The 15,487-nt window shown below is 40.6% G+C and overlaps 1 protein-coding gene across 2 annotated transcripts in view; it reads right to left on the bottom strand.

The window, feature by feature from the left end:
- The window catches only part of ZNF652 (zinc finger protein 652), a 65,032-nt gene that overhangs the window by 5,496 nt on the left and 44,049 nt on the right, over nt 1–15,487 (bottom strand). For both annotated transcript variants that reach the window (XM_082603957.1, XM_082603958.1), the window contains 4 exons: nt 10,470–11,629; nt 7,536–7,683; nt 7,061–7,176; nt 6,453–6,597 (listed from right to left, as the gene is read on the bottom strand). In XM_082603957.1, the coding sequence (XP_082460083.1) occupies nt 6,453–6,597; nt 7,061–7,176; nt 7,536–7,683; nt 10,470–11,372 (1,312 nt within the window). In that variant the 5' untranslated portion in view covers nt 11,373–11,629. The remainder of the gene's footprint in view (nt 1–6,452; nt 6,598–7,060; nt 7,177–7,535; nt 7,684–10,469; nt 11,630–15,487) is intronic.

Here is a 15,487-nt window from a genome sequence, read left to right as displayed (position 1 = left end):
GAGTCTCACTGTGTGCTTGGCACTGTTCTAATCACTTGACACCTTATTAACCTCTGGTGATCCTCACAGCCTTAGGAGGTAGGTATGCTATTATCCCTATTTTACCGATGAGGAAATTAAGAAACTTGCTGGAGGTTCTACAGCCAGTGGAGAGGCAGGAGTTAAAACTCTGCAGTCTGGCGCCAGACACGTAAAACAACGGCGCTTTACGCCTCAACGTCTTGTGCATTCCTGAACACACAAAGGAATGTTATTTTCTTACTGTTTTCCTCCACTTTGGGACTCCTTCTAACACTACGAGCAAACGCTTCTTTATCCATATTGTAGTCCTTATTTCTTCTCTCTGCCTTTGAAAACTGACATCTCCTGTTGCCTCCTTCCATGGAAGCCAGACTTTCCCTCACTTCCCATGAGAGACTGAATCGAAGCGTCAGGAGGGATCAGTTTTCTCCATAGCTACCAGTACTATTTGCTGACTATAGTATCTCTTTTATCTTCCTACCTTTCATTATTCAATCACTGCCACTGCCAGGCTCATCACTGTGATTCATACTCATCTTTCTAGATAAATTCTGTACTGGCTTGTGTTCCTTCCTTTTAATCCATTTCCTCCAATTAAAAACTTCAAATTCTATGTTAAATGGAATTGATTAGATCAGTTGCGGTATACCCATCTAACGGAGAGTGCCATTAAAAACAATATTATAAAAGTGTAGAAATGTAGTTATTAACGTGAAAATCTATAATCTATTACCTATAGTCTATTAAGTAAAACAAGCAAGTTATGAACACGTATACATGGTATTATCCATTTTTAATGAAAAATATGTGTAGGAACATACGGAAAGAAACACAACAAATGTTACCAGTGATCATCTTTAGACAATGGGATTATGAGTGAAATTTTACTCTATTTTGTATGCTTATATGTACTTCCTGTTTTCTAAAATAAACACAATTTACTTGTATAATAAAATGTTTTAAAAGCACCCCTGTCTGATAACCTACCAATCCCCTTGACCCCTTCCTCCTTGACTCTCCCATTCCTAACAGCCATGCGGAACCAGAGCCAAAGGACCTAATGTTTGAATTGTTAGTCTAATACAAGCAAACATTCTCCACTTAATTCACTAGTCACTTCCTAGGTTCACTAGACACTTTATTCATTGACAGTTTCCTTAATGTATGGACATGTAACTTTCTGTTAGGTGCTCAAACCTGGATCCAGTCCTGGATCTCTCTCACCATCCATCTCTCATTTGTAGTCTTCTAGGCTATAATGATTTGCCGCAGAAAGACTAAAAACTATTAGAACTGGCCTACCATAAATCCATGTATTCAAATTTAAATGGGTCCTTTTAACTACTTAATAATCTTTTATCCATTTCTTGATGTCCTAGCAAATTTTCCACATTTGTTATTCCAGACATAAACCCACAATCCCACCCAACTCTAACTCTCATTATTCATTAGGCCCCATCTCCTAACTGTGCTAATGACTGATGATAAGGTTTCCCTGAAACCTCAAGGTAAGATTACAATGAGGCTGAAACAAGGAAACATCGAAATGTAACATCTGAAATCAACCACCTGCACAATGTCCCACTTTAAGGAAGTGCTAGTAAATGGGTGGCTGGAGGAGGTACTAACAGCTAAGTCCATCAAGGTAACTAGAAAGCGCACATGTCAATACATCTTATGATGTAACCTAACTGTTACATACAGATAAAGCTAACCTAATTATAAGAAACAGTATTGTAGTGAGTCTGAAGAATGCACGTAATAAATGAAGACAGAATCTGCAGGGCAGATAGAAAGAGCAAGAATTGGGCTAGTCAGCTGTCTTTTGAACTTTCAAAGGAAAACGTGATCTGGCCGATGAACACAAGCATCCCAGTCTGCTTATGAATATCCTTGAGCAGCATCAGAAATCTGTATATCTATATATCTGGCCTACCGTAACATTACAATCGTTCACCTGGATGACTGCAGTATCCGCCTGACTGGTTTCACCATCTCTATTCTTGCTCCCCACCCTCCAATCCACTCTCCACACTGTAGCCAGAGCGACCTTTCAGATGTGTCACGTTCTGCTTCAAACCACTGAAGAACGTCCCACTGTCCTCAGAATAAAGCTCAAACTTTTCTACACGGCTTATTCTGTGATGCGGCACTTGCTTACTGCTCTCCAGTATCATGTCTTATTATACTCCCTGCCTCCCCTCCTCCCCCAATCCATCAAACTCTAACCAACTTCATTTACTTGTACTTACTGTGCTCTCACCACCAAACCACTGTTATGCCTTGCCTGCCTTGCGTGACTATAAGCTCTGTGAATCTAGGGACTATTTCAGTCTTGTTTGCTACAGTAGCCCCGTTTAGTAGATTCTTAATTAATATTTATAAATAAATATTAGTTAATTCTAAGACATGCATTTCCCCCCAAATATTTACATCTGTGAAACTGACATATACCATAACAATTGGTGACGTGTCATTCTTTAATCTGCAGCATTTTCTTAGCGATACATGAATGAGGTTTGTCTTAAAACTCATGGCTTCTTGGATTCCATGAAGGATGGTACTCACAATTAAGATCATTCGATTACCTTCCTTTGCTGTAATTTTCTGTCCCTGATGATCTTGTGATTATAATTTAGCTTCTAATATAAATTTATTTTAGGCAAAGAATATTCAGACCAAAGAACATAAGAGTTCGGAATCACTGGTCACTCAGGCTTTTCACTGTGAATTGGCAACTTTATTTATATATTATTAAGATTCTTTAGCACAGATCAATCCCTCTGACCCTCATCTGCTTGGGTACACTGACAAATTCTGGAAGCTGAGAACCAGACTCTGGGATGGTGCTTTTTGCCCTCATGATGTCCTGTGTATCCCTCCATTTTATTACTTGCTTCATTAAATTTGTATCAGAATAACTAAGTATGTGTTTCTGGAGTCAGACTGCCTTGGACAAGTTCTTTACTCTCTGAGCCTCATCTGAAAAATGAAGATAATAATAATAGGTTATTGCGATAAGCTAGAAATTCGAGGAAAGTGCTTAGAACAGTATTTGGTACGTGGTAGACATTCAGTGCGTTTTAGTGCTGCTGTTATCATCCTCCTCCTCATCATCACTATCACTGGACTGTAAGCTCCTTGAGGGCAAAAAACAGGTCTTAATTCATCCTGTATCCCTCGGCACTTAGCACTGGGCCTGGTACAAAGAGAATCAACAATTATTCTATGTTGAACTCACCCCAAGTCCACACCATCCCAGGAAACCCTGCCTGAGGGCTGGTCGGCTTCCCTAGATAAGATCTACCTCACTTCTCTTTAACTGCAAAGAAACAGCCCAATCAATGTCAGTTCCTGCAATGGCCTTAACCCCCACCAAAACATACTCTAAATGTGGTTTCATCCAGCCTTAAAAGAGCTCTCCCTTTTCTTCTTTAAAAGCTAACCCTTCTGGGATCCTTTCAGGTACTATTGTAATCCTTATTTAGTACCAAGGAACCAGAGGCCTACAGGGGTTGCATAATTCACTTAAGGTCACAGTGCTAGTGAGTGGCAGAGCCAGGCTTGTCCCACTCCACCATCCAGCGCTTTCCCAGTGTGAGCATTACAAACAATACTAAAAGGCAGATGCAAACCAGGAAAAGAATTTTAATATCGGTGCTAAACAAGGTCCCATACACATAAACATATACAAAGAGCTATATATATAAAGAGCTATCATAAGCAATAAGAAAAAGCCAAACACTGCGGTGGCAAGATGAATACAGACAAGGCACAAGCAATTCAGAAAAGAAAATATACTGATACCCAGCAAGCATATGAAAAAAAATGTCCAATCTTACTCAGCAATTAAGTGCAAATTAACACAGTAAGAAACCATTTTTCACCTATTAGTTCAACAATGATTTTATTTAGCATTGGATAGGGTTGGGAAAATGGGTATTTTCATGCACAGCTGGTAAGAGTATATGTGGATGGCTATTTTGCAATACATACCACCAAGTCTTAAAACTATACACATCCCTTTGCCCTAATAATCCCATTTCTAGGAATTTATCCTAAGTAAATAATCATGGATGTGTTAGCCACAGAGTTGTTTGTCACAGTATTATTTATAACAGTAGAAAAATTGGAAATAGAAATAATCTAAATGTCCAATAGGGAACTGGCTAAATAAAATGGAGATAACATCCTTAACAGGAGCACTGTAAAGGTTATACTGATTAAATGAGATAATGTATGTAAAGTATTTAAGATAGTACTCAGCATATATGTGCATAATAAATGATGGCTATTATTACAGCAAATTTATAAGAAGGACGATTATACAACCATTAAAATGCTATTACTGTTAATGACATAATACAGTAAAATAAAAAGCAGGTTGTAACAGAGCGTAAAGACCCAACTTTTGTTTTATTACTATATACATGAACGTATAAACACTTATGCATAGTATCTATATGTATATTAAGAAACTATAGAATTAAAAAAATATGTGCTAAAATGTTAACAGTAGTCATCTCTCACTGATAAGATTACAGATCATTTCAATTTACATATTTTCTAATATACTTTAATAAGTATGTACTACTACTTTTAATGAGAAAAATAAAAACTTAAGTGAATTTAGGTGGCTGTATTCCTTTAGAAGAAACAGGGAATGTTCAGCTTGCCTATTTGGTCAAAGCAGAATACTTAACATAAAGTTTTATTCAACTTATACATTAATCACAAAATGTACACTTCAGTTTCACATTATGGACATTTAAGGGCCTGAAGAAAGAAAGAAGGACAAAGGGGAAAGAAGAAAGAGTAAGAAACGCAGAAGGAGAAGGAGAGAGGGGGGACCCGGGAGGAAGAAGCGCAGGGAGACGGGCAGGAAAGAGGAGGTGAGCGCAGAGGCTTAAGTGGTGGAGTTTCCTTCCAATCTTGCGACAAACATTTACTGGGCATCTACTATGTGCCAAGCACAGTGTGTGAATGTGACACAGCTTCTGCCTTCAAAAAAACTTATTTTGTCTAGTTCCATAGTTTCCTGCTGAATTAACAAAAGACTGCACCCTAAAGGCGACTCAGAACTAAGAGCCTATCCAAGAGCCACCAGATTTTAAGAGGAGAATTTGTCAAAATACCCTGATATATCCTGCTATCCACTTAGGCTTCAAGGTTATCACTACCTTTTGAGATGTAATTTACTTAAACTCCTCTCATGGCTCTTCCTCTAGCTTATTCCTTGAAATCAGAGGTCCTGCTCTGAATGGGAAAGAAGCCCACCAGGCAGGTGTTTTTCTTTGGACTTAATAGAGATGGGAACTACAGAGGCCCAGCTATGGGCAGAATTTCCTCACTAAGGCTAAGCAAGATAAAGACTAAGCAAGATAATCTCTTGTGGTTCTTTCTCGCTCTGCTACTCTGTAGGCTAACAGAACCTAGAATCCTGTGATTAGATTTTATTAGAAACTTGAAATATGTTTCACACTGTTCAATTTGTGCAAAGCCAGCTAATTCCAGAGCGTCAAGGTGAGACAGACGCACGATGCCCCAGTGTTCACAGGGGGCTCTTATGCTAACCAGCGTCCTGGAGGCTGTGTGATCCAATGCTTTCAAGACTCAAATCTACGCTATGAAGCACATACCTCTGAAAACACAATGTAGTTAAAATACTACTTAAAGTCATTTGATGGATGTGTTCGTAAAAAGTAGTGAATTGTGGTAAATAAAATCCAATCAAACTTTAAGAATATTGAGAGAGTATCCTATTAAAAACAATGTCCTCAGGGACTTCCCTGGTGGTGCAGTGGATAAGAATCCATCTGCCAATTCAGGGGACACAGGTTTGAGCCCTGGTCCAGGAAGATCCCACATGCCATGGGGCAACTCAGCCCGCGTGCCACAACTACTGAAGCCCGTGCGCCTAGAGCCCGTGCTCCGCAACAAGAGAAGCCACCGCAATGAGAAGCCCGCGCACCGCAAAAGAGTAGCCCCCGCTCGTGGCAACTAGAGAAAGCCTGCACGCAGCAGTGAAGACCCAATACAGCCAATAAATAAATAAATAAATAAACCCCCCAAACCACGATGGCCTCCATTTTTTAAAGACCCAGAACCCTTTCCTTAGAAAAATAACATACACACATATGCAAAACAAGTTTCATACAATTTCAGGAGATCCTGTGTCCCAAATAAAGAGTCTACCGTCTTGAAGGAACCCACAGTTAAAAGGCACTAACAATCCTTTTTTGAATAAATAAAGTTATGAAAGCCTCCCTTTTCGGTATTATCAATTTGTATTTTTATATATCAGGTTGATTTAAAGCGGAATTTGCACCGAGACTGCAGCCTGGTGGCTTAGAATTTTAAGTAAACAGACTCACAGGTGGTCATTAACAAGTGCCTGAGACATGTCTGTACCTTTCCCAGGACATTCTTACCAGTGTGTGTTTTCATGTGTTCGTCGAAGTACTGCTTCATGTTGAAGTCCTTGCCGCACCATTGGCACATGAACTGTTTGTGCCCAATGTGGATGCTCATGTGGGAGCGCAGCTGGTACTTGTACTGAAACCTTTCGTCACAGTTCTGCATTGGACACAGTGGAGAGTTTTGAATGCCAAGCATAGCAGCTTTCCCTGCGCCCACCCTACACAGCCTGAGATTAGGTACGTGCTTCATACTCAGAATAGAACCTGCTTGTGTCAACTATTTGGCTCTGCTATATTTCTTTAGCTGAGTTATAATAAAAGGGAAAATTTCCCAAATAATGATCCCTGAAGTATATCTACCTTCTCTGAATTACTGGGAAAGGCCAAGTGACTCGTCACGTGTTAGTCCCGAACGTAACCCCATCTAAGTGAGTTAACTCTGTGTTAAAAAGGACCGCTCTCTCTCCAGCAGTGAGATAACACAACGCCCAGAGCACGGGTCTGACGGCTCCGTGGGAACGCAGCCTTGTGCCTTGCACGAGGCACAGCTCTCTCCCACGGCTCCCACGTACACATAAGCCAGCCCCATGCCTGGGCCCGGGGGGCAGCACACGCCTTACCTCGCATCTGAAGGGCTTCTCTCCAGAATGCTGCAAGGAATGCACCTTCAGTGACATACTGCGTTTGAATGACTTTCCACAGGTTTCGCAGGTAAACGGCATGTCCTTCGTGTGTGCTGCAACACAGAAGGCACGTACACTCAGAGACGGTCCAGCAAAAGGCTCCAAAGGGAAAAGAGACATGTCCTACTGTAAGGCGGTCATGCCATCTGAGTTGATTATTCTCTAAACTGTGAGGCTTTACCGGCAAAGTTCTGAAGGAAAAAATAACAACGCTGAAAAGAAACCTGGGTGTGGAAGACTCTACCATCCAATTTGGTGATGCTTACTGAAGACATGTTGTATTTAGTTTCAACAAGTCAAAACTGATTCAAATAAGGCACTTCCTCATATCCTGCCCAATCCAAAGTATAAAACACACCAAAGAACAAGGCTAAATTATAGGTGTACGAGAAAAGCAACAGAAAAAACTTACCAACCATGTGTTTCCGTACGTGAGCCATGGTATAGAATTTCTTCTCACAAATCTCACAGGAAAATTTCTTTTCTGCGTATCCATGGACGATCTTGATATGTTCATGAAGGGACCAGAGTTTCTTGAATGATTTATTACAGGAAACACACTGAGCAGGATAAACAGAAATAATCTTTATTTATAGGAGCTTCCAGAAAGCCACACCTGCTGACTGGCAGCTGAAATGGGTGTGCTTTATTATTATTATAATGATTTTTTGGCCAAGCTGCACAGCTTGCAGGATCTTAGTTCTCCTGACCAGGGACTGACTGAACCTGGGACACGGCAGTGAAAGTGCCAGTCCTAACCACTGGAGCACCAGAGAAGTCCCATGAAATGGGTGTGCTTTAGATTCGTGGCACAGGCCAGAATCCAAACAAATCCACGGAGTCCAGATTCCGACACCAACATTCTTATGTTCTATTTTCCAAGATGAATTTTTTTTTTTTTTTTTTTTTTTTTTTTTTTGCGGTACGCAGGCCTCTCACTGCTGTGGCCCCTCCCGTCGTGGAGCACAGGCTCTGGACGTGCAGGCCCAGCGGCCATGGCCCACGGGCCCAGCTGCTCTGCGGCACGTGGGATCCTCCCGGACTGGGGCAAGAACCCGCGTCCCCTGCATCGGCAGGCGGACTCTCAAACACTGCGCCACCAGGGAAGCTCCAAGATGAATTTTTTTAGAGACACTTTGGGAGTATGAAGACAATGGCAAAAAGTAAGGCAAAAGGGAAGTTCCACTAATGTCAAAGAACTGACTGCTTTTATCGAATTAGCATTATACCTTTGAAAAGAACCTTCAAGTGTTTTTTTTTTATATATGGATTACCAAGAGCAGCTGTTTCCTACACATGGGTTACTATGCAGTTAATACGTGTTTACCAGAGAATATAAACTAATTTTAAATTAACATAAATAAAAACAAGATAAAGCATACATTAATGGTTATATATCTGTAGAAGTATAACAATGTTTTTGTAGCTTAGAGAATGCATTTGGAGCCTTCATTGACACAAATTATTGAGATTTTATTATATCTTACCAAACCGAATTTTTTCTATTAAACATTTCCCCCTGGCAGAATTTAATATGACCCCTCGGCTGTTGGGCTCATCCTCCCCTTTCCCGGGGAGCCCAGCTCCAGATCTCTCACATAGGCATCTGTAGGAGACACAGGCGTTCCTGCCTAGTTCCCTGTATTATGCATCATCACTAGTCTAGGCTATCATAACATGTACCAAAATAAAATACTTCTGGTTAAAAACAATATTAGGAAGTTCTAGGTAACCATCAGACTCTGGGGTGCTGAAGGGAGCAAGCTGTTATTCACTGTAAATAAAGATCTCTGAACACATTATCCCTTCAGGAAACAAAGAAGAGTCACAAAGATAAGCCTCTGGCTGGATACTGCTCGAGAGAAGGACAGACAACTCCTATAAGCACAGTTTTAATTTTTACTTGTTTCCAGGTCATCAGGATTAGAAATGCAAAAAGAGTTCTTTTAGCAGAATCCACAAAACCTAAATACAAGTGTAAATGAAATTATGGTGAGGAATAGTGAAGAAAGCCACACAAAAAAAGGATTTATTAAATGTTTTCTGTATTTAATGAAGCAAATTTAAGTAAAAAAAAAAAACTATATAAACATCAAGATCAAGATATACCCTTTTCAGCAACGAATCATTACAGAACTAAGTTTGACCCCTAGGGTGCAGCACAGCAATGCACTCCTTTTGGCCTGAACTGTTGCAACCAATTCAGAACCAGGCCCTGGGCACCAGCAGTTATTGGAGGGTAGGCACCGTGATTCAGTCTTCTTTTATTTACCAAGCGTGTCAGAGATCAAGTCACAACTGACGAATCAAAAAGCAGTGAATTTTTAGCAAATATAATTTATACTTTTAGAAAAACCTCTTTAAAGTAAAGCAATGATCTTGGTTGTCGATTAAAAGCAAGAAAGAAACGTGAAAAATAAGGAGCGCTCCAAATCAAGAGTATTCCAAGAAACACACTGAAACAAAACAACTTCATCGTCTAAAAGAAGTTTAGCTTAAATATGGTACAAGAAATTTCTATTTTACATATCTTTTGGAGACATTAATAGACTTACCTTTTATGAATATTCATTATATGCATTCACATGTGCAAACCAACATAGCTCAACATAATATACTTCACTCAACATGATATCATTAGCACGCTTCTTAACCTATCACAAGACAGTCCTTTCGAGGACTAGCCCGGTTTGAATACCATGTTTTGTTACCTTAACAATACTGCACAGTAGCATTATATAACCCTACTGCCAGGTGGGCAACATTTTCAACCAGCTCAGCCTCGTTTAAAGTCTGCATATTCCCATGGGCTCAGCCTCTCGACAAATTTAGTGTTGTCATCTCTCCACTGGTAAAAGCAAACTCACTCCTGGAGATCTTCCATTTCCACCAGTCTGAGTCATTACGGTTTCTGTCCCCATCAGCTGCACTAGCATCTGGCATCCTTTCAAACCTTAGAAAAGGACCTCTCTCTACTCCTGACCTTGACTTGGTATCTCCCACCTTGACAGAGAAGATGCCAGAATGAATCATATTACATGTCTTACAAGAGTAAATCTCAGTGCAAGGTCGGTGTTGACTTTACCTCCTTGTCAATCACCTATAACAGATCCCCCTTCCAATGTACCTGGGTTCCCACTAGTCCAGCGTCAGTTACATTTAATGCTTTTGAAAGAAACTGTAAGGCTGCTTTTGAAAAGACCAAAGCAGGGGCTTTTAAAACGATAAATTGGTGAAAACTGTCCCTTCAGCCTCTATTGTATTTATTCTCTCGGGCAGATACCAGGTGAGTGTGAACAGCCAGGTTCTATCCTGGAAAGTTTGCCCTCTTGGTGATGAAACCTACCTGAATATTTTTTTCACAGTCTGTTTGCTGGTGAAGGGAGAGCTCACTTTCCAGGACAAACTTCTTGCCACACTTATCACAAATCTGCATGCGCCTATGAGTAACGTTCATGTGCTTCTCCAGGTACCAGCGAGTATTAAACACCCTGGGGCACTTCTCACAGGTCAGAGTCTCTTTCTCTTCGCACTTAGCTTTCTGGGCTGGCGCTCTGGGCTCCTTCGCGGCCCGCTTCTTACGCTTAGGTGGCTCTACACTCTTCCTACGACCTCTCGTAGCTCTGGGAGTAGGGGACGTGGCAGCTGTGGCAACAGAGGCAGCTCTCCTCGTTCTCCTTTGGGTAACGCTGACTTTCTCCACTATCTTCTCCTGTTTCTTCTGCCTTTCGTTTTCTCCATAGTCATTACTGTCATCCGTGGCCTCTTCCTCACTCTCTTCCTCTTCCTCCTCACTGCTTGTCTTAACAACAGGAGTCTCTTTGGACTGAGAAGAGACACCCTTTTCCCCTTTAGACACATTTAATGTTTGATTATTAAGGTTTACCTCCACTATGATCTGCTCCCTTTTGTAGGAGACTTCCTCCTCCTCCTCCTCCTCTGTGTCATCAGAATTCTCCCGGTCTTCTTTAACAGCATGCACGTCAGACACTGCTCTCGTCTCCCTGAAATATGGCTGCTCCTCTGTGTCATGGAGATGTGGTTTGCTCATCTTGGTGTCCACTAACACAGAATAAGGACTTCCTGATTCCCTTTTGTACACTTTGGTGGACAGGTCAAGCTCCTGGTTGGCACCATGATAAAAGGTAGACGGCACTTGACCACGGCGGCTATCTTCTTGTGCCATCCCTGCTACATGCACAGCACAGTTTTCAACCAGCTCCTGACAAGAACTGACTGTGTGGCTCATTGGTAAGTGGCCTACTTTATTAAGCAGTTCAGACTATAGAGAAGTAGCTTTAAAACAAGGTAATTATTAAGACTCAAATCTTTTTCCATCCACAAAGAATCACTCAAATGAAAAAAAAGGTATTCCTGGAACCTGTGTGCAATTCTTCCAGTGTTGCAGCACCAAAGCATAAGTCAAAAGGTTTGGTATTATGGCAAGAGCACAGCACTAGTGATTTTTCTTTTGAAGAAAGCTGCAAACGACGTGGAGCATGTTATCTGCAAAGAGAAAAAAGATCGGATATCTCTTATTTCCTTCTCATAGCATGCACTGACATCATACAACAAACGTATCTTAAAATGGTTAAACTCTTTATATATACAATTCTTTATCCTGCTTAAATGGTTCAATGTGGGCCATCATTTTACTGGATTACATGAATTCAACAAACATTCTGTTAGAATGTAAATTCTAAGACAGCAGGGGTTTACCTGTCCAGTTCACTGAGGTATTCTTACAGCTTAGCACAGTGACTACCAGCACTTAGTAGGTGTTCAGTGTATATTTGATGACTAAGTGAATATCTGTTTTTGCATAGCATTCATTATCCTGGACGTACTGACATGGCAGAATATATGGTCTGTGTCCCCAAGGAGTTTACAGTCCAGTTACACAATATGTGTTGTCCATGAAACATGTAAGGACCTTATGCTGGCTGGTTTTCTTTTCAGTATCACTCACCACCATCCACCACAGTGAGAGCTCACGGAACAAAGGTAGTAGTGGGCTAGGCACTGTGGACTAGGAAAATAAAGCAGCTAACTGACAACTACAGAAGAGAGAGAAATGTAACTGGCCTTAAATAATTTATAATCTAGGTATAGATATCATTGTTTTCAGGTTTCTTAGAGTAATTTCAAAGTTGCTAAGTATTTTTAAATTTGTTCTATGCATAGCCCTCTAGATCCACTCAATAACCAAGTGATTTTTCATGTGTCAGTTGCACAGAAGTCTAAATTCTAAGAAACAGTAACCATAAGGTTGATATGGTTCCAAGAAAAATAAAACCATCCATTAAAAAAAAAAGATGAGGGCTTCCCTGGTGGCGCAGTGGTTGGGAGTCCGCCTGCCGATGCAGGGGACACGGGTTCGTGCCCCGGTCCGGGAAGATCCCACATGCTGCGGAGCGGCTGGGCCCGTGAGCCATGGTTGCTGAGCCTGCGCGTCCGGAGCCTGTGCTCCGCAACGGGAGGGGCCACGGCGGTGAGAGGCCCGCGTACCACAAAAAAAAAAAAAAGATGAGAAAGGCACATAATTTGCTTTGTGACATACCTCACATTGCTGCTTAGCCAACCACCTAACCCCTGAGTCATATGAATATCACTGCAAGCACATACTCTATCTAATTGACAAAAGGAAGGAAACTAGTATTTACTGAACACCTGCTATGTGCACAGAATTGTAAAGGTTCTCATTATTTATTATTTTTAGTTAACATTCACTACAAAACTTTGGGGTTGACTGTTAAACTTATTTTAAATTTTTTATCAAAGTAATCACTCAGAAAAATCATACATTGTTTTACAAGTCAAATAGACTGCAAGGTTTATAAAACAGCAGCCATCCTCTGCCTGCTCCATCCCATCTGAGTCCCATACCTGAGACAAAAGCGTTCCTTTTAGCTGTTCCTCCTTCCCTTCCCCTTGTAGTGTTCTTTTTTTATTTTTAATTTATTACTTGTAAAAATTTTTTAATTATTTAATTTTTTATACAGCAGGTCCTTATTAGTCATCCATTTTCTTTTTTAGTCATCCATTTTATACACATCAGTGTATACATGTCAATCCCAATCTCCCAATTCATCACACCACCACCCTCACCCCCCGCCGCTTTCCCCCCTTGGTGTCCATACATTTGTTCTCTGCATCTGTGTCTCAATTTCTGCCCTGCAAACCGGTTCATCTGTACCATTTTTTAGGTTCCACATCTATGCGTTAATATACGCTATTTGTTTTTCTCTTTCTGACTTACTTCACTCTGTATGACAGTCTCTAGATCGATCCACGTCTCTACAAATGACCCAGTTTCGTTCCTTTTTATGGTTGAGTAATATTCCATTGTATGTACCACATCTTCTTTATACATTCGTCTGTTGATGGGCATTTAGGTTGCTTCCATGACCTGGCTATTGTAAATAGTGCTGCTATGAACATTGGGGTGCATGTGTCTTTTTGAATTATGGTTTTCTCTGGGTACATGCCCAGTAGTGGGATTGCTGGGTCATATGGTAGTTCTATTTTTAGTTTTTTAAGGAACCTCCATACTGTTCTCCATAGTGGCTGTATCAATTTACATTCCCACCAACAGTGCAAGAGGGTTCCCTTTTCTCCACACCCTCTCCAGCATTTGCTGTTTGTAGATTTTCTGATGAAGCCCATTCTAACTGGTGTGAGGTGATACCTCATTGGTTTTGATTTGCATTTCTCCAATAATTAGTGATGTTGAGCAGCTTTTCATGTGCTTCTTGGCCATCTGTATGTCTTCTTTGGAGAAATGTCTATTTAGGTCTTCTGCCCATTTTTGGATTGGGTTGTTTGTTTTTTTAATATTGAGCTGCATGAGCTGTTTATATATTTTGGAGATTAATCCTTTGTCCATTGATTCATTTGCAAATATTTTCTCCCATTCTGAAGGTTGTCTTTTCGTCTTGTTTATGGTTTCCTTTGCTGTGCAAAAGCTTTGAAGTTTCATTAGGTCCCATTTGTTTATTTTTGTTTTTATTTCCATTACTCTAGGAGGTGGATCAAAAAAGATCTTGCTGTCATTTATGTCAAAGAATGTTATTCCTATGTTTTCCTCTAAGAGTTTTATAGTGTCTGGTCTTACATTTAGGTCTCAAATCCATTTTGAGTTTATTTTTGTGTATGGTGTTAGGGAGTGTTCTAATTTCATTCTTTTACATGTAGCTGTCCAGTTTTCCCAGCACCACTTACTGAAGAGACTGTCTTTTCTCCATTGTATATCCTTGCCTCCTTTGTCATAGATTAGTTGACCATAGGTGCGTGGGTTTATCTCTGGGCTTTCTATCTTGTTCCATTGATCTGTATTTCTGTTTTTGTGCCAGTACCATATTGTCTTGATTACTGTAGCTTTGTAGTATAGTCTGAAGTCAAGGAGTCTGATTCCTCCAGCTCCATCTTTTTCCCTTAAGACTGCTTTGGCTATTCGGTGTCTTTTGTATCTCCATACAAATTTTAAGATTTTTTGTTCTAGTTCTGTAAAAAATGCCATTGGTAATTTGATAGGGATTGCATTGAATCTGCAGATTGCTTTGGGTAGTATAGTCATTTTCACAATACTGATGCTTCCAATACAAGAACATGGTATATCTCTCCATCTGTTGGTATCATCTTTAATTTCTTTCATCAGTGTCTTATAGTTTTCTGCATACAGGTCTTTCGACTCCCTAGGTGGGTTTATTCTTTTTTTAATTAATTTATTTTTATTTTTGGCTGCGTTGGGTCTTTGTTGCTGTGTGCGGGCTTCTCACTGCAGTGGCTTCTCTTGTTGCGGAGCACAGGCTCTAGGCGCGTGGGCTTCAGTAGTTGTGGCACGCGGGCTCAGTAGTTGTGGCCCGCGAGCTCTAGAGCGCAAGCTCAGTAGTTGTGGCGCACGGACTTAGTTGCTCCGTGGCATGTGGGATCTTCCTGGGCCAGGGCTCAAACCCATGCCCCTGCATTAGCAGGCGGATTCTTAACCACCGTGCCACCAGGGAAGCCCTGGTAGGTTTATTCTTAGGTATTTTATTCTTTTTGTTGCAATGGTAAAGGGGAGTGTTTCCTTAATTTCTCTTTCAGATTTTTCATCATTAGTGTATAGGAATGCAAGAGATTTCTGTGCATTAATTTTGTATCCTGCTACTTTACCAAACTCATTGATTAGCTCTAGTAGTTTTTATGGTGGCATCTTTAGGATTCTCTATGTATAGTATCATGTCATCTGCAAACAGTGACAGTTTTACTTCTTCTTTTCCAATTTGTATTCCTTTTATTTCTTTTTCTTCTCTGATTGCCGTGGCTAGGACTTCCAAAACTATGTTGAATGATAGTCATGAGAGTGAACATCCTTGTCTTGTT

Source organism: Mesoplodon mirus, assembly GCF_964341445.2.
Source record: "Mesoplodon mirus genome assembly, chromosome: 18".
Lineage (NCBI taxonomy): Eukaryota > Metazoa > Chordata > Mammalia > Artiodactyla > Ziphiidae > Mesoplodon > Mesoplodon mirus.
The sequence above is the reverse complement of the archived record's forward strand: the minus strand, read 5'-3'. Positions and strand labels throughout refer to the sequence as shown.